This window comes from Myiozetetes cayanensis, unplaced genomic scaffold (assembly GCF_022539395.1).
Source record: "Myiozetetes cayanensis isolate MyiCay16 unplaced genomic scaffold, myiCay2020 scf1, whole genome shotgun sequence".
NCBI classification, from domain to species: Eukaryota; Metazoa; Chordata; class Aves; order Passeriformes; family Tyrannidae; genus Myiozetetes; species Myiozetetes cayanensis.
This window is the reverse complement of record NW_026086604.1, coordinates 22,537,967-22,560,043: the sequence shown is the minus strand read 5'-3', so window position 1 is coordinate 22,560,043 and position 22,077 is coordinate 22,537,967. Positions and strand designations below refer to the sequence as shown.

At 41.5% G+C, this 22,077-nt stretch overlaps 1 protein-coding gene across 2 annotated transcripts in view; it reads right to left on the bottom strand.

The window, feature by feature from the left end:
* CDH17 (cadherin 17) overlaps window positions 1-21,724 on the bottom strand; it is a 28,662-nt gene extending 6,938 nt beyond the window's left edge. The window contains exons 1-13 of one of the 2 annotated variants that reach the window (XM_050316464.1): window positions 21,599-21,724; window positions 15,640-15,709; window positions 12,795-12,893; window positions 12,020-12,157; window positions 10,349-10,487; window positions 9,010-9,168; window positions 8,152-8,351; window positions 6,565-6,696; window positions 5,598-5,748; window positions 4,658-4,873; window positions 3,310-3,386; window positions 1,844-2,035; window positions 370-614 (exon numbers count right to left, since the gene is read on the bottom strand). In XM_050316464.1, coding sequence (XP_050172421.1) covers window positions 370-614; window positions 1,844-2,035; window positions 3,310-3,386; window positions 4,658-4,873; window positions 5,598-5,748; window positions 6,565-6,696; window positions 8,152-8,351; window positions 9,010-9,168; window positions 10,349-10,487; window positions 12,020-12,157; window positions 12,795-12,893; window positions 15,640-15,684 — 1,793 coding nt within the window. In that variant the 5' untranslated portion in view covers window positions 15,685-15,709; window positions 21,599-21,724. Of the gene's footprint in view, window positions 1-369; window positions 615-1,843; window positions 2,036-3,309; window positions 3,387-4,657; window positions 4,874-5,597; window positions 5,749-6,564; window positions 6,697-8,151; window positions 8,352-9,009; window positions 9,169-10,348; window positions 10,488-12,019; window positions 12,158-12,794; window positions 12,894-15,639; window positions 15,710-18,491; window positions 18,597-21,598 lie in introns of those variants that run through there. The other variant, XM_050316456.1, reaches the window with a different exon arrangement.
* Window positions 21,725-22,077: the final 353 nt, after the last annotated feature.

Below are 22,077 nucleotides of genomic sequence, written 5' to 3'. Positions count from 1 at the left end.
ATACGCAGTATATGCTTCATTCCTTTGTTAAAGGCATTTTGAATATGGAAAACCTGTTATTCCCAGACCAGTTCTGCTCTGACAAGGAGACATATATTGGCCTTCTTCCCTAGTGGTTTCCTGTTTCAAGGGCCCCACTGGCTGATGCTCGTCACAGTACAGAGAGAATCTGGTCAGAAAAGCACTGCTCAGCAGATGGGTCACTGGCCATCACCCCACCACACCTCTGCTTCCTACTGGGAGACAAGATTTCTGTAAAAAAAGTATTTTCCTGCATGTCAAATATTGGGCATATTTTCCTCACATCTTCTTTAGAACAATTTTCTAAATACTAAATTCAATTAATTAATTAAAGTCACACTTTTTTACCGTACAGAATCCCCCTCAGGATCATAGGCCTCCACAGTCATGAGCAGAGTATTGACAGAAATGTTTTCAGGTACTTCTTCTTTGTAAACTGGCTTGAGGAAAACGGGTGGCTCATCCACATTTGTTAAGAAAACTTTGAACAAGGTAAGGGAACTTGAGTTGTACTGCACGCCTTGCACCAGCGGTTCAGGGTTTGTGGCGTTGATCACCAGGTTGTACATTGGCATTGTTTCAAAATCAAGCGCCTGGATTAGAAAAAAAAAAAAAAAAAAAAGGTGCTTTAAGCAATGGCCCTGCTGCCACGAAGAGCTCCAATGAGAAAACACAAATCCCCCCTCTTCTCAAGGTGGAGATTGCATCCCGGATACAGACAAAACAAGGGAGAGCTGTCAGGAGAAAAATGACACTGAGAAGAGTCAATTTAAATGAAACCATATGCCTGTTTGAGGGCCTCCTCAGCAACTGCATTTTCTAATAGTGTTGCCACCTGCCTAAGTTTAATAACTATATCCTGTTTACGGGAATAGTATTTATAGCTCTGTATGAGAAGGCCTCAAAGGAACTCTGGGTGCCAAAAGTCATGCAAGGGTTGTTGCACTGCAGAGTTTCTCACAGTTGCCTCCTTGGGAAAAAAATGACAGCGAGGTTGATCCTGAAGATGGTCCACCAAACACTGCATCTCCCTGCCCTGGGTCTGGCCAGCAGCACGTGAACTGGTTGCATACAATATGGTACCCCTTGGAAAATGAGAGATAGATTTTCTGGACCCACAATCCAAGCACCTTCAAGAAGGCTAATTTCAAAGGGAGAGCAATTTTGCTATTGAAATTCATGGACACAGCAAAAAGCGTTCCTTGTATTCCCATCTCCAGCATTCGGCATGTGGGCTGTATCACCCACTGCAGCACATGCTAACCTTGGCTTTGTTGCAGTCAGTGTTTCCCTCAGCAGGAACAAGCTGTCTCTCTCCATCCTGACATTGAGACTTACTGGCCTCACTTGCACCTCCCATTGCAAAAGCCACTGATGGCCCAGAGCAACAGCAGGGAAGGGAATCTGCCCCGTCACCACCCACCACTACCACCACAGCCCGTGGAAGCATTTAACTGGTTTTCTCTTTTCCTATGCAACTGCAAAATCACACAAATGATGCCATTTTTCATCTTTATGGTGCAAAAAGACCTTCTTCATTGGCCAGAGCCTGCTGTGCTGGAGAAGCAGCCAACAACCAAGGTGATGAAGGGAGCTGCTGTTGGTTAGGGGACAGCAAAGGCAGGAGGATAGGTGAGTGTATGAGCACTGCACAGGTACAGCGCCTGACCCCAAGAGTGAAGCCTTCTGCAGTCTGCACCATGCTTAGGATGTCCTCACCCCTCCACTAGGCAACACCACTCCTTGCAAATCATCACCAAGGCTGTTACTGCTTATGACAAATAAGTAACAACAAAGGAGAAGAACAAATCCGTCTATTCACCTTGTTAATCTTGACAAACCCTCTATTTGTTTCAGCATCTGTCTCTATGATGAATGTGTTGTTTGGATCTCCTTCCTTCACTTGGTAGATGATGAGGGAGCTCCCTGTGGCAGGCTCATCTCCATCGTTAGCTTGAATTTCTAATATCACAGTTCCTACTGGGACACTTTCTGCAATGGTCACACTGCCATACTGAAGAGAGAGAGATATCATTGAAACATGATACACCAACACCATCTGTGGACAAAAACCTGAGCACTACAACAAGTTTGCAACCCACAAACATGGATGTATTTTAACCCACAGCAGCCAAGTGAGGGAGGGAAGCTTTTTAGCCACACATTTATCAAAAGTGATGGGATCTATGTCAATGGGTAGACTACTAGCAACATTTACAATCCTTCACCTTCTCTGTTGTAACCACTGATGGTTCATGCAGTGCTCACAGCAGGATAGGCATCACAGCTCCTCAGTACCCCAGGAGCACCCTGGCCCCTCCCTGTTAAATATTTAATTACTCTATGCACCGTAGGCTGTTTCCACATTAGCATCCCAGCTCCATTGACTCTGATTGATGTGTGCCCTCATCCAGAAGCTTCATCTTGAGACCAGCTCCAGTACTGAGACCTTGAGGTGAGAAGGTCTACAACCTGCTATGTAGGCACCTAGTCTGCATGTGATTATTCTCCCATTGCCATCAACAGAGACCTGGACAATGCAGTCAGCAAAGCCCCAAAAGCAACAAAACTTCCCCAAAAGGACATCTACACTGGATGGGCCTGAGCCCACTGCCTGCATTGCCTACAAGAATGGACACCTATATGTAGGCACTTCAGCCACTTCAGTGTCTGCAAGGGAGGTTTGGGCCATCAGGCAGAAGTCACAAGAGGCCTGCAGGTCTCTCTACCAGATGCCAGCACCTCCGCCAGAGGAAAAGGCAAGAGCCTGATGCCCATTCTGGAACTGAGGGCCAGCAGGTATGCGTTTGGGCATGGATCACTGGACCACTATTTCTAGTCAAACCAAATAGGGCCTTTGATTTCCATTCATCTTCTGTTTGGGTGTATTAACACTGTGTTTGGAAGGGAACTTGAGCAATGTTAGTTTTTTTCCGTTTAGCTATTTAATTAATTTCAAAGCCTTTTCTTCCCCCCTTTTCCTTCAGAACTTTCATTTCTGGAATAAACTGCTTTAATGGAATAATTTCTTTTTGTACATGTAGTTTTCCACTGAGCAAATCACCTTCAATTTGAGAATTAACTATGAGTCAGTCCCAGTGTTCACTGTTTAGATAGAGCATATATACAGGCTTGCAGCAATACCTGCCTTTATTTTCAGTAGTGAATTACTCTGTTACTTATTCTGTAAATTGTTAGTTTCCCATTGACATTCTACAGACATTGAACATACACTCAAACAATTGTCAAAAGTTATCTGAACATCCAAAACAATGTTAAAATACTCACATCTGATTTTTCAAAGATGGGAATTTGATCATTGGTGTCAATGACATGTACTTCCACGTCACAGATTGTTTCAAATGCTACACAAAAGAGACAAACAATATCACAGCAGCCCCTCTGCCAAAAATAACTTTCCTCCGAAATGGTTCACTGTGAGCAAAAGTGAGCACTGCCAGATTGCCCAATCCAAGCAAAGTCCTCCTGTTATAAGAAGCACTTGATCTCAAGTATCTCTTGGTCACTGATGACCTCACTCTATCTTACTATTCCCCTTTCCAATTTCTTGACCATCATCCCATCCTGCTTCGTTTTATGGCCTTCACTTGTTAAACCATATCCCTTTACCAGGATGTTGATAACCATGAATTGCGTTAGCTTTCTCAGTATCACTTTTGTGTGTCAAAAGGTAAGCCCTGGGTTGTTACACTACCCTGTCCTGCTGACAGGTCATCAGGCAGCACACTCATTTTTGTTACAGCCAGATCTGTGTAAATGTAAGCACTACCTGAGCAGGGGGCATCCATAGCATAGGAGGGTTGTGGGTTTAAAGCATAAAATGTCTCGTCATGTGCTGTTCATATGTAAACTGGATTTTAGTGTTTTACAGACATGCTTCATGAGGTGAAAGTTAAGGAATATTCTAAGTAAAACTGTTTTGATGAAATTTCAATAAGCATCCAAAACAAAACACCAGCTTCTCCCTCTGCAGGGTTTTCTTGTCTTTTGCCTAAATGATGCTATTTAATTTACAAACACGTCACACTGCTTTCTTTACATGCCAGTTCCTCCATCCACAAGTTTTGCTTAGCTATAAGGACTCCAGCACAAAGCTTTAAGCTTTAGAATGGAGTTCGATTTCCTTTCCATTCGGTGAACCACAAAGAACTCCTGGGAACTTACATAATGGACAAGATTCTTTTCAAAGTTTAATTTCAGCTCTTAATGTTTAAAATACATTATCTGGACTGCTGAGCAGCTGTGTTTAATTTCTTGATTTTTTTTTTTTCAGTAAGTCCCTTTGAAAGATTTTGGGGGAAAACCACAATCATGATCTCTTCATTTTTTTTACCCCATGGAAGGAAATCTCTCACTGGAGAATGTATTAACAAGCTTCCCAATTCAGCCACACTCTGCCCTAGAGCTGGTTTCCTTCCATGCTTGCAGTATGAATCATGATTAACAGCCCTGTGTCTCAAGAATGAGGCAAGTACCACACCAGAGCAAGACAGTTTTCAATACTACTGCCTGTCCAGTGAATCTTCCATGTCTTCTCACATCTCTTGGACACTGACCACAGGGGATGCCAGTGCCAACAGAGTTATTCCAGTGTATAACAGCAGGCATTACATACCTCCATCTGTCACCAGCACCTCCAAGGAATAGTTGGATGCATAGATCTTGCTTAAGGAACGGCCAGTTAACTGCAAAATTCCAGTTTCTTGCTGAATATAAAACAAATTACTTGCAGGAACTTCAGGAACCTGACTTTTGATTTTGAACCGCAGGTAAGAGTTAAGGGTGTCCTTCTCATCCATGTCTGTAGCAAAGACGGTGCCGATAGTGCTTGCTGTGGCAGAGCAGACACCAGAGTCAGGCAGATAATGCAGTGGTCCTGTTTCTCCACAGAGGTAAACACTGACAACAGTGATACCAATGCAAAGAGTACAGGGTCAATACAAATAAAACTGCATGGAAAACACTGTGACAGACACAATAATGTCACTTCTGGGACTGTTTCTTTTAACATCCCAACCTACAGATTTGGGGTTGGGGCAGTCCAAAAGCACTGGGCCATGTATTTTGATCAGAAGTGGCTATAACAACAGGCACTTCAGTTCTGAAACCAAATAACTGATGTAAAGACTTATGGACAGATTTGGGTAATGGTCTGTTGAAGACGAAGTCACTGAGGAGTATTTGGATGAGGGAAAATGGGCTCACACCACTTTTAGAGCATTATTTCTTGTATTAGTAATAAAAGGGGTGTTTTTCTTTTTACACTCTAAGCAGTTGTCCAAAACTGTGATTGTGGGAAAATGCAATTTTACCTTTTAAATGGAACAGCATTTTTGAAGTAGGTGTCTTGGGTCTGCCCTTCTCAGGTTATTGAAATCTTTTCCACATGAAATATTGAAGTGAAAACAACAGGGCTATTTGCACAGGAAAACATTTGTCTAGGAGAGCTACATTTTACTCTCTGGGATCAGAATTTCTAGCTTCATTTGCACCCAACTGGAAACAATAACAGGACTAGAATGATGTGTATAAATTAATAGAAGCTGTTTTCATACCTCCAACTTCATTTTCTTGAACTTCAATTACAGTGAGGGCCTGCTGGCACACAGGGGGATTGTCATTAATGTCTTCCACAATAATATGAATTTGCAAAGGCTTGTCTACCAATTCTCCCTGGTTATCTTTTGCGACCACAAAGAATGTATACTGCAATAAGAATAACATGATTAGATTTTTTTGAATGTCCACTGTGACGATGTTCTGCATTTAAATATGTAACTAGGAAAGCGTTTCACACAAATGAAATATCCTCTCATAATTTTGTTCAGTATTTTCACTCTGTTTAATTCAGAACTCTTCCATTACCTCTTAGTGTCTGAGGTCTGAGTTCTCAAAAGAATTTGAAATTCCTTTAAAAGAATTTAAAATCCCTGAACTGTGGCCCTACTCCTGCAAAAATTCAAGAAAAGCAGGAATAACTCCTTTTTGTCACTTCGCAAATTCATCTGTTGCACCTGGAGATAGAATTTCTCCAGCATATCTGATCTCTGGCCTCTTCTGTGTCCAAATTTCCTCCAAGAACAAAAGGGAACAGAGGGTTTTCTGCCTAAAAGACCCCCAGATGGGGAACTTCAAGGTAACTTTACAGTTGCAGTTCCAAGTTAAACTTTACTTCTGGTGCAGATCCTGAGGCTCACAAATGCCACCACCTGTCTCTTGCTCATGCAGCCACAATCCTGCCATAGTTGGTCCATGTTGTACATTGCACATATGCTGTGGACAGTGATTGCTACTGCCAGCCCAGTTGCAGGCTATCAACCTGAAGGCTGTTTGCAGTGTAGTAGGTGCTTGCGCTTTCCTAAATATCAAATCATTCCCAAACAGAAGTGGCAAGAAACAAAACTTTTATTGATTTTTCCCCCTCTGTCCTTTCTATTGAGCTTTCTCATATTTACTCCCACATCAATAATCAGTTTCCAGCTATGGTCTCTTGCATCAGTGAGGTTTTATGTGTTTACTTACAGCATCCTTTTCTTCTCTGTCCAATGGTTCGGTCACATAAATAACCCCATCCTGACTGATGGAAAATGGGAGCCTGGGCAGCTTTTCTTTTTCAAAAATGTCATAAATTGCACCTATCTCATTTGACTGCACCTAAAAGAAACCCAAAAAATAAGTTAGGATAGGAAGTCAGAAGTGCAGACTGAGATTTAACAGGGATCATTTCTGGAACACAAACAGAAAAGATTGCATTCCTGTTAGCTTCATAAACCAGAAAAATAAGAGTTTGGCAGGCTCTTGGGATGAACTGCAGAAAATCAGACTGATAATCCACCTCTGCTCTCTGAATTGTGTGGTGAAGCCATTTTACCCGTTTCTCCAGCTGTCCAGATAGGCTACAACACTTATTTTTTATGGAAGGGCCTTGTGATATGGACCTACATTTGTGAGAAAAAAACCCACATTATTTGTATTTGGATATCTTGACACTAATTTATTCCACTTCCTTACACTGTCTCTTCCTGCCTATTGTTTTGGTTTATATAATTCAGAGAAGTGAAACAAATACCCAGTACCTATCTGCACATAGGTGTGCAGTCTGTGATGAAGAATCTTTACTGGGGTGCTACAGATTTAAAATTAAGTAAGTACACAGACTATCAAATTAATGGAGTCAGTATTACTGTTTATGTTTTATACCATATAGCAGCAACTGCATTTCATTTTCCCCTGAGCAGAACCAACATGTCATTGGCTGACACCTGAAATTTGTCTACAAGTGACCCCAGAAAGGATGCACCATTTCATGTTAATCTTTCTTCCACCTGTTTTCACTCTGGACTTCCTTGGGCTGTCACTGAGACCAGTGGGAATAGCACCGAGTTTGTTACTCTTGCAAACAGGACCCAAGGAATCCTGCCATGTTTAAGGGATGACGGCATTGAGGGTGTCAGTGCCAAGGCATTTTTCAAAGACAAATATTTCTGAAAGGCTCTTGGCCTGTTAGTTAATATGTACTGATGTATGCATTGCTATTGGTCTGCAGTTATCAGCAAAATATTTTGTGTTTGCACTGTGAAAAGAGGAATACCATGGGAATGCAGGATGTGAAGGAGGACATTTCAGTCCTTCCTAGGTACTTTTGATGTAGCAGGTGTACTACATGATACAAAACTGGTCACATAAGGTGTCCCTGAGTGGGGGGGACTGCCCACAGCAGGGTTGTTGTGGAGCTTACCCCCGACAGGCTCTTCTGCAGCTGGAAGAAGTTAACCTCAAAATAACCTTCAACAGACTAACTCTTGGTTTGCCCAAAGCCTGGAGGACCCATGACTGGACTTTGCATCCAAACTGAAGGGCAAAGTCCAATCTCTCTAATGTTTGTATTGACTGTATCTTGGTCACCTTCAAACTGTTAATTTTCATACTAACAGTAAGTCAATGAGACCTGCACTAACAATCATTTCCAAAAGATACCATACAAAAAATAATTGGGAGGTGTTGAAGTCCTTCTGAAGAGCCCAGTGTTGAGTGCAGTGGGGGCACCTTCCCACTTAGTTGGGAGAATACGACTCTGTGGCACCAAGGGAGTGTGACCAAAAAGCCTACCTGGCTGATGTTGACAGGATGGACCTGGGTTGAGTTTTCTTGGATGCGGATGGTGGAGGGAGCTTTCCACAGGCTCTCCATTACAGAGATAACCACATCAGCACTGCTGGTGAAAGCGTTTGTTGTCATTCCTGCCATGTCCTTCACGGAAACAACAAGTAGGAAGTTGTTCTGCTTTTGAGGATCTAAGTAATAAGAGCCTAGAGACAGAGCAAAGAGCCAAGTGAAATGTTGCAGAGCCTGTAGGGATATTTCATGTCCCCATTGCCTCCTTCATACACTGTTTCTTTATTTGCTTCAGACTCACTCCTTAGATGGTCCTCTGTGACAAATCTCAGCAAGAAATTTCCTCTGGTTTCTCTGAATGATGCAGCACAGCATCAAGTAGATGTGATCATATGAGACCTCTGTGCTGTGGTCTCATATTGTGCAGATGCCCTCACCCCAGTTAAGCACTTGTTTAGCTCAGTAGAAGAGATGGGCATTTCTAAATCATTGCAATTCAGTTGGGATCACATGGCTGGCTGAGTTTTCTCTGCATTTTTCATGTTGCTGCTTTTGAGTCTCTAGATTTCAAGGAAGAGAATTAATCACAAAATATGACACAGTGTAGTCCTGAGGGCCAGAGGATCTGTCTTTCTTCTCCGTGTACTTTTAGATCCCAGTATCCATTTCTGCTTACTTCCCTTGAATTTGGTGGGACACAAAACAAGGTCCCTAAAAGTAGGACCTCAGTGGAGTATGCCCCACTAACTACATTTATTCAGAATGTAACATCAGACCGGTGTTGGTCTTTAGTTCTTACGTACACCCTGGAACTCATGCTTGCTCTTTGAAAACAAGGATCTTTTTACATACCCGTCTTACTCGGTGAGATGGCTCCAGTTTTACTATCAATCTGGAAAAGCATTTCTTCATAAGGGTTGGGAAAATGATGGAGAATACTGTACGTCAGCTGTGCATGGGGAGTTGCAGGATTATCGCGATCAGTGGCATAGACATACATGAAAGGTTTGCCTGTTTGGATTAGAGAAGAAACAGGTGTAAGAGATGAGGCTGAAACCTCAATATATAGTCCATTCAGGCAGAGCTCTCAAGCCAGAAAGGCAGCTTATGGGGAACTGCCATTGATTCATACTTCATCTCTCATGGGAAGCCATGATTGTGTGTAGAGGTTACATCGCCTGCATGTCATCCCACAGGTCCCCTCCTCCCATCTCCACCAGTAGGGTCATAATAGATGTGAAAACCAGTAGATGAAGAAGGTGACAGAATTAAATCAGCAGCGAGCTATCTACCACACGAGTGCTTGAACCCAGAATGCAGCTCACTGGTATCTCTCTTTAAGGCCACTTTACAGTTCATACGTAAGTCAGTTCAACCCAAAGCACCTCGATAAAAGTGGCCGACGGCTATGACACAGTTTTAATTAAAGGAACAATTATACAGTGAAAAAGATATAGAAACACATGGTAACGTAACTCAAATTTTACCTTTTGAGCACCAATGTAAATTTCAAAGTCTTTCTGACTTGGATGCAGTTAAGAATACAGTAATATATTTCAGAATGATTTTCTGACCCCACAGAGGTTTATATCCATATTCTTTAGTGAAAGTTTCTTCTTGTGTCCATAGTCACAGTGATAACAGCCTTTTGTTTCATTTCAAGGTGAAACTGTTTTTGATACTTTCCTGACTTATAGACTGAATCACTGCAGTCGATAATCTAAGACTCTCTTCTAAATACTAAGGTTCAGTCCATATCCTGAGAAGCATCTGTCACAGTACACACATACCCCATATCTACCCTGGCATTTTATTTCACTGTTATGCAAAGAGCTACATATTCTTAGCATTCTCTTTCTGTGTAGTCTTTGGTAACCTTTAAACTCCTTCTAGCACAGGAGTTTTTTTCAGTGCAAAGGAGAGACCAGCCATATTTGCCTGCTAAGTGATGCTTGCAAAGCAATGAGTACTATGAAATATTTTTGATTACACTCATCCCTTTGCACTACATAGTGGTGACCTCTTTGCCTTTTCATCATATTATCCAGGCTTTCATCCTTATTTTCTACAGTCCTGTGGGAAGAAAAACTGATAATTTTGTTGCTTCTTGAAATATAGCACCCGCTTTATCTTTCTGTTTAATTTACCTACCTTCCTATAAATTATAATATTTAATTATTAAGATAATTACCAGGACGGGAGTTCTGCCTCACTACTCCAGCATATGATGTCTGGTTAAATTCTGGTGGGTTGTCATTGATGTCCTCCACATATATTGTAACAGCATATGGACCATTCACTACATTTTCATTTACATCCAGACTTTCCACCTGATTTGAAAAGAGAAGGAACAGCAAGGAAATATTTTCATGTAGGTAAATTAAAAGTCATAAATTAACATAAGGATGTCAAATGTCAAGTCATTCCTACTGTGACACAAATCTGGTGAGAGCCATCTCTGGGTAGCTCCCTCTACAAGGACAAATTTGCCACTGTAGCTCACTGATAATAATTTGCTACAGTGTATAATGCCAACAAAACAAAAGAACCCACTCCTCCTTCTGATGACACTTTTCAGAGGACAATTTCTCACTTCCAGTCTCTCAGCAGATAACTTGTATTTTTGCACAGCTCAGAATTCATGTCTTTCTTTAAATAGAAACATATACTTCCTAAAGAACAAGGAGAAAACCCAACATGGTATAACATTTATAAATAATTGCTATTATAAATATCACAACCAGGTAAATAGGCTGATCTAAAGGTTAGTAAAGAAAAAATAATTCTTATTTTTAATGACTTTTTTTCAAACAATTTGACTTCTTATTTTCCAGCATTCCTTGTCTTTAAAGCACCTAGTATATAATACATTTGTGAGACTTTATTTTATTTATAAATAGACATAATAGACAAAATCATGATTATTTATGCCTAACCAAGCATAAGTTTTTAGTTCTGTCATCACTTCTTGTCTATAAATGATCCACATCCTTAGGATTAATAACATCTGGAGCTAGAAAGTTGTCTTCTCTAATTCCAATCCAAGGGTGCTTTATAGCTGAGAACTTGAAACCATTAAACCTGAGTGTTAGACTTCAGAAAGATAGCTAAGGTTAGCTAAAAAATCATCATGTGCTTTGTCTGTTCATATACTGATCCTCTCGTGGTCATTTCCTTCTCAGCTGCTAGTGCCTCAGAAAAAAACACCACCATTTTTGACATAGAATAACATCACAAGGCTATATTGAGACCAAAGGACTGCCTATCCGCCCTCCCACACCCAACAGTGTTTACAACGAGATCCTTATGAAAAGGCTATTATAGCAGGACAAAGCACACAAAGCTTTTTCCTTTAATAAACTCCAACGTTTGCAAAACAGCTTTCTGCTGTTATCTAACATAGGTTAGATCTGTATCTCTCTGTCTAAATGCCTTTTACTCACACCATTTGTTACCATGCAGATTATAGTCTTCCCAAATAGATTACAATAGTTTATTTTCCCACTCCAGACATGGAATTCACCCTATCAGTTGTCAGGGATAACAAACAGAACTCATTCATGAGGCCAGATTTCACTTTCAGTCAAGTATTCCCATGTATTAAGAGAGTTAAAGGACTGGTGTTTGCAACACCATAATTTTTGTTTTCTCAACACAGCTTTCCTCTGCTAATGAGCATTTTCCTGTGCAGTCTTTCAGAACTATGAAACCATGCATCTTCCAGCAAAGCTCAGTATTAAAAGTGAAAATGCTGTCTGTAAACATAGACAAAATAAAGAATGTGAAATTTCAACAGTTTTGTATTAATTTCAGGTATACCAAAAGAGAGCGAATTAACACTCTCCTTCTAATTTTCATTTACCTCCAGATTGTGCACTGGTTTGGTCTCCCAATCCAGGGACCCATTGAGATACAGGATGCCCTTCTCCGGCGCAATGTCTATTATTCCATCTTTATCACCAGACAATCTGAATCTCACAGCAGGTGGCTCAGATGTGAACTACAATGGAAAAAAATCTGAGGAAGAATCTTCCTTTTTCAACGTTTTCAACATAATAAAAATCATTTCATGCTTTTGTGACTTTTAAAATCTATTGCCAGAAGTGTGTTTGGTTGGGAGAATTATATTCTCAGAGTCTGCTCAAACAAATCTGCTCTTTTCTGATTCTCAACAGGGGAATTTTCACATTATTTCCTTAATGCTTCAAGAAATCCCAACTGCAGTTTGTTTCCAAAGCAAACGTCTGCTTAGGACAGGGTTTTGTCTGAGCACGGGAATGGAAAAAAATGATACATATTCTCCATTTGCCTGGGAGCTGGATCTGGTTATGGCTTTGGGAAGAAAACCTCAAAGGAAAATGATGACACAAATTACATGGAAACCCATTCTCTAGGAATGCTGATTTTCTTAATCCCTGTCTTAGGATATCCTCTTAAAAATGTGTTTGAGGGAGGGGGTTGTCTCCTGTTGTTTGCACGTAGACTCTTGAATTCCCAGAGAGAGGAATTAGAAATTAATTTCAGATCCTCCTGGGGGACTGTTCTTCACCAGCACAGATGACAACACTCCATATGTGGTCTCTCCATGCAGGCTATGGGGTTTTTGACCGGAGTGGATAACAGAGACACTTGATTACCTGGTAAAGGATGCGCACACCCCCTCCTTCTGGAATAGAGAAATTCATGTCCTTCAGAGGCCCAGTCACATGCAGGTCTCCCAGATTAAAGCACGTAGCCTGTTACAGAGAGAGATAAGAATGGAGGAAAACAGCTGAAGGTTGTCTGCTATCACCATGCACAAACAGCAGCTTTCCATTACTGAGCTTCTTGCAAGTTAGTTTGCTATAGTACAACAGCAGAGACTCTTGCTGGTTTGCACTGAACATCTCCAGGTTGTTTAGGGCACATCCTTTTTTAAAAGTAGTGTTATTTATTAATTAACTTGAGAACAAACATCTGGCTCCTACCCTTTTCTAACCACTACATAATTAAATGAGATTTGATCAACAGCAAACAGAAGTAGCAAAGAGATGAATGTAGACTGAGACCAAAAGAAAGTTTGTAAAATCATTGCTGGATCACCTCTGTGTCCCCAGCGGGACCATCCATGTTCCATCTAGGAGTCACAAGGTCCTGTGACAACTAATATGTCTGGAGGCCCAATGCCACAACTGGGGATGGGGAGGAACAGGGATTCCACTCCTTGTAATTTCTTCAGTAAATTCAAATCTTTTTTTGTAAGGGAACAAGGTGGACCTCTCTGGGTCCCCTACCTTGTCACCCTCAGTGCCATAGCCATCCGGACCAGCCACTGGAACCCTGTGCCTTCACATCAGTTGCATGTGAGTGCAAGCCACAGACAGAGCATATGGGTCCTCCTGATCTTTAGCTTCTATCTGATGGCAAAAATGCCATACAGTTCTGTCTCAACCTCTGTCTTTTTCTTTATGTCTGGCAATGACTTCACATCATGTTTTTTCTGCTGATTTTTTAATGAATGTTATAACCACCACTCCCTACTGCCCTAAGACCTCCAGACACACTTCTGCTCTAATATTTCAGGGCTGTTCCTTCTTTCAAACCAAAAAAGTAAAGCAGAAACGAGCCTCCAAGGGCAGCCCTTGCACACATGACAATTCAGACTGTGGTTCAGATAATCTGCCAGTTTCTCCAAAAGCAAGACCAAACTTCCCTGAATACCTGCTTTTCACTCCCTGTCTTGCCAATGCTGAGGAGCTGCCTGCCAGAATTAGAGCTCCATCATTTTACTGCACAGGTAAAATTCCCTTTCTTCCAGAGTAAAAATTACTTTATTTGGCTTTACACATTTAGAGTTCCAGGGCCACCCTATGGAGTTGAGCTCTGGGAGCGCATGTTCTCTGCTGAATGACTTTTCCCCTGGATTTGGTCCTATTGCTGCTGGGACAGCTATTCAACCTCTCACAGAAAAGCACAATCTACATATTACCAAGGGAAAACTTAATTCTGCCTATGACAAAAACACAGCTAAGTTCAGCACAATTTACCCTAAAGCACTGCTCTGTGTGTGTGTGTCACAAGTGGTGTTTCAATAATGCCAGATTCTGCTTAATAATAGCCAGAGATGCTACCCTCCTCCCCTACAAGGGTTTGTGACTCCCTTTGCAAACAGGAAAAGCAAAGTACTGTAAGAGATGAGGAAGAAGTGGGAGGGATGCTACTGAACTCTAGTGTCAAAAGAAAAATATCAAAAAAGCCATCTAATAGTTACACATCCAGGAAAGAGTAGTTACACATCCAGGAAAGAGTAGTTACACCTTCCTTTTACTATTTTTGCCAAATGCCGACTGCTGGCCTCTGCTACAGACATGATAACAGGACCCCGAATCTGACCTACTGAGGCTGTTCCCATGCCACAGAAGTGGGCACAGCCTGGCTCCTGCAGGTGTCTCCCAGGGCCATTTTGTGGACAGGTTTTGCTTGATCATGTTCCTTGCCATGGAGGAACAAAGGCTCATGCTATAAAACGCAACGAGTTCAAAGTGCAGTCTGTGAAGCAAGTAAGCGATATCACTTCTCTCGATTAAAATTACTTTATGTGGAACATAAATATTTCCAAACTTATGTCTACAGCATGAGTCACTACTCAGGAGTGAAAGCTCCTTGGTCCATATCCAGTGGCATCCCTTCTGAAAATGGCTATAATGCCTGCAGAGTGGCGTCATGGGTGGGTCAACACTGCCATGGGCAGCGGCTTTTGCAATAGGAAGGAAAAAGGAGGTGCTCACTATGGCACATCAGTCCCACCCCTCAGGGTGTCCATATTCTAAGGCATTTTTTACTGAACTTGAATTTTACTCTTTTTTTAAACCTTTTCTGTTAATTTCAATTGTGAAGTAGAAGCCACTACTACTGTAGTCTTTACAAACATCAGTAACTCTGTTGAATTTAATACATGAGGTCCATAAATAACATAATTAATATATTTCAGTTCCAGAAAATCCTCTGAAAAGGGATTCACATAGACAGAATAATGAGGATACATAATTAATGTGCACAGTTTAAACTATGTGCCATTATATGTCTTAGAATACATTTAATATGTCATCATACATATGGATTATAAATACAGAACACATGATACAGATGACTTCACTGTTTGGTGATTTATTCCAGTATTTTTAAGTCTTTTCAAGTGTGAAATCCAATTATTGGAAACAGTGGTATCTAAAGATGAAGCACAAGAGGCAAAATAGGTAAATTGGTGCCCTTTTAGGCTTTTTAAAGTGTTCTTCCGAATGATTGAGTTGCCTTCTTAACTTTTGGCCGTGAGATTGCACACACGTTAGGGCCCCCCTTCCACACCCAGAGTTGCAGCCCCTCTGCTGGCACAAGTACCAGCCCAACCTGCAGGCTGGCACACCCCGTGGATTAGAGTTCAGAGGCTCACAGGCAACCTTTGCCATTTGCTCCCAGATAAACAAAGGAAAACCTGTAACTCACCGAGTGAATGACAAGCAGAATTTGAAGTCCACACAGCTTAAGCATACTGGAATATGCTTTGCCTCAGGTCCTGCAAAGCAGAGATGACAGTCACTTTAAAGCCACAGAGTTTGACCAGTCTATTTGCAAATTAAGGCAAGAGCTGAGCTTTCCTGAAGCTGCAGGGAGAGAGTTGAGAAGTGAGCTCTGAAGGACCAGGGGCAGCTCTGCCCATGGGAGGCAGGACCGCTGGTGTTCCGGACTGTCCAGGAAGCCTGTGCCCATCAGGCCTGTGCACAATGGTGCAAGAGGTGCCACATGTTGTGAGAGCCCCAAAGAGCTGTCAAAGAATGAACCCAGCACAAAAATTTAAGCCATGCAACCTCATTGTTACAATGATTCTGTCATGCAAGCCCCATTTTCATTTCTGCTTTACTGAACGCAACAACACATTCACAGGAAAACCACAACCACAATAAGATGAAAGTCTTGCAGGGACCACTCTAAGGTCTCTGTCTTCTGGTTCCTAATAAACAACTATTTGCTTCAGCTTGCAGAGGCAGAGGAAGCCTGAGGTATCTGCACCCCTTAAAACTACACAGTTACTGGAAATGAAATTTCCAAGTCCAAGGAGCACTTGTCTGCCTCAAGTTTCAAAGAAATGCTGAGCACACACTTCCACGATTTCTGTTACATCCTCCTGACAACTAGATGGGTTTCTCACAATGAAATCCTACTTTCTCACTACTTCTAGATTTTAACAAAGAGGAAGAAGCTGTTTCTGAAGAGAGGTGAAGCTGATGTACTGTGCTGCCATCTTTAGTGGTGATCCATGTTATGTGGCTCACACCTACAGGTATTGGGGAAGTGGGTTGGCTCAGTTGGTTCCTAATAATGCCAAGGTCAAGGGTTCAATCCCCATATAGGGCCATTCACTTAAAAGTTGGGCTTGGTGGTTTTTGTGGGTCCCTTCCAGCTCAAAACATTAAGAGTTGGGCTTGATAATTTTTATGGGTCCCTTCCAACTCAAAATATCCTTCAGCCACCACAGCTCTGTCCCATGGAGCCTCCCAAGGAGAAGAACACAGTGTGGAGACACAGCTCCCTCCAAATGCCTTCCTGCCTGTGCTTTCCATCATGCCATTTGCTTCCCCCTCCTTTTCTTTCCTCAATGGCTGACGCAAAAGGGGACCTGTAAATACAGAAACCACTGCCCACATCACTGTTCTCTCTAGCACTCATTCTAGGACATGCCACATGACTTTATCTTTCAAATCCCATTCTAAGCAGGGTTATATGTGTGTGCAATTACACCCTTTGAAATTACTAGGTTCTTTCCTTGGGCTGGAGCTAACTGTGTAGGTACTGGAAGAAAATGATATGACACCCCTTTGAAAACAGAAGTGACCAGGAAATTCATCAGGAAACAAAGGCTGAAGTTGAGCCCCCTGTAGCTGCCTGGCAGGGATGCCTGTCAAGCAGGTCCCTCACTGTCCACCTGAAGCCAGAGGAGATGGCACAGGCAGGGCAGAGAAGGAGAAGACACTTTGAGCCCCCTGGAAGGACATTTTGAACCAAGACTGCTGCTAATATTTTGGTTAGATAGTCATGAAAATTCTTGGCATTTATCTGCCTGTACAACGGCCTCTGCCTCTCCACTCCCCTCCTGCCTGTCTCTTCTGAATACATTGGCCAGTTTCAGCTGCCCGTATTAGCAAAAATCTCATTCATTATTAATTTGGGGTGCCGGGGGTACAGAGGACCCAAGGCATAAGGCTGCAGTTTGTGTCCAGCATGTGCCTGGCAGGGGAGGCACAGCTGTAAATTCCCCTTGGCCAGCCAGCAGGAAGCTAAAAGTACTGCGGGAGGCCAGTAGGAGGTAGGAGAAAAGGGTATGGGGTGGCCTGTGATACCCTGGTCTGGATTCAGGGAAAGGAGAAGGAGCAAAGCCTACTATGGAGAGGAGAAAGTTTGAGGAAGGGACACATCCAGCCTTACTAGAGGGGTCAGAAAATGCTGAAAAACGCCCTCCTTCATGTGGCTGCCCTGCAGCACTGTGTCACAGCTGGGTTCTTCTGTCCAGATCCAACTGTGAAACACAACAGTGGAAATACAACCATTTCATAGTTTGCATGATAAGTGCCTTTGCTGTTTCCTTCTCTTTGAATATAAACATCCTTCCTTATGTCATGCTATTTGCAGTGCCTGTTGTAAAGTTTGATTAACCCTTGAACATTAATTTTTGGCTGGAAACTCTTACCAAGTCTCATGAAGCATTGCCCTGCCAAGGACCAAAGACCCAAAAGACATACTCCTCTGTCACTTATAGCAGAGTTTCAGTATATATAGATTCATACAAAAGTTTTCAGTAATAGGCAGCTTCAGGATGAGAATAGTATCAACTCAACTAAATGCAGCCTGGATTCTGGCTGAGGATTGGAGCCATATTTTCTCCTTCATTTCTCAGCTTCATCTAAGCACTATATCCCTAATAATCCCTTACAGTTCCCATGACTGAAGAGAAATCTCTAGGATAACCATCATAGAAATATCCCAGTGACTTTCAATAATAAACATTCAGAGAACAAAGAATATTCCCGGAGGTTAAAGATCAGCAACAATCACAAGTATTTGGTTCCATGGAAAAAAATACTATTTTCTTTAGTTGATTGATTTCAGATGTTCAAATTCAACAAAGAGAAAACAGAGGAAATTGATCCAAATCAAATATAAACCAGACTAAACCTTAGCACAGCAGTCATCCATTTCACAGGGACAGCTGAGTTCCTAACACCGCCTGAAAATCCTTTAACAAAACCCTCATTCCAGCTTTTAAAATCTTTCTGTGAAATGGCAGTTAGATCATCTCTTACCTGTAACATGAAAAGCTTATTTTGCTCTAAAAATGCTTCTTCCTTTCAGCTGTGGGAATCTCCTTTGCACAGGTTGGTGGTGTCTGTCTGTGCTTATCAAGACAGTTTATAGTTCTTTGGGCTTGCCTGTAGAGATTCAGCAGCTCAAACATTAACTGCGTGGAGAATTATTGATACTAATGACTAGGTGTGGTATGAAACAGGAAGCAATGTAGCTCCAAGGTAATTTACAGCCTTCAATATTTTTAGGTCCTTTGCGATTTTCCTTCTGAATTAATTATTTTCAGTGGGGCTGTGAGAAATGAACACTCAAGGTGTGGCATTGGAGCTCCAGTGGGTAAGTTAGCCTTTCTGTTGGAGAGGAGGTGGAGAGGACGGGGCATGGGCCTCGGTTGGAGAGCATGTTTGCTACTTGCCCAGTTACAGGAATATTTCTTGTTCAAAAGAGAATAATTTGGACATAAAAGTGGCTTGTTTTCACAGGAGATGTGTGCATGGGGAGGAACCAGCCTAGTTATGAGAATAATTTGTCTATTCTAATCAAAAAGTTCAAATTCTGTCTGAGTTCAACCGCAACTTTACTTTGGGTTGCTTTGGGTAAATCGCTCTATTTGCCCTTTTCCAGATACTCATCTCATAATGGATGTAATCCTTCCTTTCTCTTGTGTGTCATCTTTCATGTCTCTTTAGGTTTACAGCCTTTCAAGAGAACCAGTCCCCACTAGTCTCTGTATTATGACACCTGCAGTAAAGGGAACTGAAATCAACTGGACCATGAAGAACTATGGTAAAACAAATAACAAATAAAATATATTTGGTAAAAAAAATAGTTGTGCAGCACATTATTTTCTGAATTATGCATCTAAAGAAAGAAGTGTTTAGAGTCAATTGCAGCTCAAAGGTGTACAGTTCTGTGAAAAGTTAAGCTTTCTTTCTGTGTTTCAGATCACCCTTTTCCCTCGAAATCAGTGTTTGTTTCTCCAGGAAAACACCTCTAGGCTGTGCTTTCAGCATGCTTTCAAAGACAATTGTTCTCCATTTGCTCATGCACTCAGAATGATTCAGACTTTCTCAAGAGTTGTCTGCTAGCAGTCTGCTAGCTCTTTAGAGAACAGTTTGAATCCAGTTTCAAATAAAGCATTAAAACTCACTGTTAGCGGTTCTAAGTAAATATAATAAGGGGAGGCAATTGCGCTTTCTCAGAAATACATTGATTTTAAGTACATACATATGGAATAATCATGTACTACTTGAGTATGGATGAGTAGTACTTTCAACATGGAGTATTAATTTCAAAATAGCAAGAATTCACGGCAGCAAAACCAAAAAACCATTCACAAATTCCTAATGTCATTTTAACCCTCCTTTACTTGACAAGTGCAGAACAACTCGAGTCAGTATGTCAGAAGTCAGAGCCATATGAACAAGTCTCACATTTGTCTTTCAGATAGCAATATCTCTGCTAGCAAGTCCAATTATTAGGAAGTGCAGTGTGTTAATTGAAATGCAAAAAAACAAATGTAAGGTACCTAATATGTTTAATTGAATGCCTCTGTTTTTTAAAGTCACTGGAAGAGCTGAGCCTTCTCATACCCAGTATCTTTCTCTGGTTGAAATAGTTTCCCAGGCACAGAGCAACTGCTTGCAGGTTGCAACCACACAGGAAAAAATCCTCCCATGTCAAATTCATTACAAAGTCCAGAAGCACTTAAGGCTTTACAACAGTCATAACAGGGTGCCACAGATAAAATCATGAGAACAAACTCAGCAGTGTGACTGGTTCCTTGAGCCAGCTGTTTCTCTGAGTAAATCCGATGAAGAAAAGGCAAACGTCCAGGTGTTCGTTGTGTGAAACATTGTTCAGTGAGTCAGTTTTTCCAGAAACAACTCTTCTCATATCATTAGTCACATCCTTTTCACTCTTCCCATTTATCAGCTCTGTCATTTCTTCCTCACTCCTTTTTCATTTTTTTCTTTTTGTCTTTTCCTGGTTTCAATTCAGCTGATGTCTCTCCATGTACCTCTTCCACTTCCAAACTAACAGGACCTGCCTGACCTCAGGTTCTTTCCCTTTCTGTTTGTTTAGAAAATATTTATTTTGTGGATCTATTAGGGTATGATAATTTGACAACATAAATAATATGTATTAAAATGAGCTAGCACCAGTGGAGGGAAAGGAAGCATAGGAAAATAATGCTGAAAAATTTCTAGTGATCTAGTTCTTTTATTTCTCATGAGGTAGAATCAGCTACACCTGCAACCTCCCTGACAGTAAAAAATGTAAATAATGACCGTTCCAGGTCTCCCTAACTAATCCATTGCGGTACTTTCAGACACCTGCTCATTCACATTGGTGCCCTCTGTACCCTGCTTAGTCATCCTCCACCTTTGCTGATGACCTGTGCCTTCAGTTTCCCAGGTGAGACTTCCCAATGCTGCTGAGGAAAAGCTCCTACAAAAAGTAGGTCCCTGAATAATGCACATATATATTGTATTTAATATATTTTCATGTTATCTTCATTGCATTGATAGTTGCACTGACATAATTATGATTTTGTCTGTATTTGCCTATTCTATATACTCACTTTAGAGGTGTAACCTACTTATGACGGTGCTTCTTTGTGAGATTGAGAACACTGATAAGTTCTGACTTAGCAAAGTAGTTTGTTCTTATCAACCTTCCTAATACCACTTTTGCATTAGGACTTACGCCGTTCACTCCATTTATACAGAGACCTGATCATTCATGCCAATGCTTTTCTTTGGTTTGTTTCCTATGAAATTCGTTTTATCAGTAATCTTATTTTATAGAAATCTACTTTTTTTCAAGTCAATTTTAGCTTTTTTCTTTTTCCTTCTTTTCCTTTGCAAGGACTGTGGATTCTTATCATGGTATAGTTACCAGATGCTTACATGACCACTATCTCTGTACCACATTCTTGGCTTGCATTGACACTGATGCTACCTCATATTTCAAGAAGTCCACACCAGAGTTTGGGCAGAGATCTCCCAAGCTCATTTCATTTGTAGTTATGTGTGGCCATCCTCAAAGCAGAAGGAAGCTGAATCAGCAGCACACCTGACTTTGATGAACAGCACACCCTCACCTTCATTCCCAGAGGATCTCCTTGAAGGGTTTGGTCAGCCCCAGCCCTGCAGAAGTTCCATCACACGTGGTACTCTCAGCCATGGTATGGAAGTCCCAGGCACGGAAGTCTGACCTCTCCCCCTGCACACAGACAGACCGTACTGCCTTGCCTTCTTCATCACTGAGAGAAGAGGCCTGCTGAGAAGTTCCCTGATTTGCTGCCATTAGGTCCTGGTCCCTGATGATGAGCTAATGCTGTTAAACTCCCAGGCTATTAAACTTGCCCAGGTCAAGATGATAGATTTTAGTTTCCCTTTTTCTTCTTGCGAGCAATGACATAATGGAACCAAATGGCTCTTCTGGAATAAACAAGGCATATTCTAGAGATTACTTGTGTTTACTCTACATTGCAAGACCTCCAAAGGAGATTAAAACTTGAGCTCCATACTGAAGTATGAGGAAATTAACTTTCTTTCAGTGTGCTGGTGTCCTCTAGCT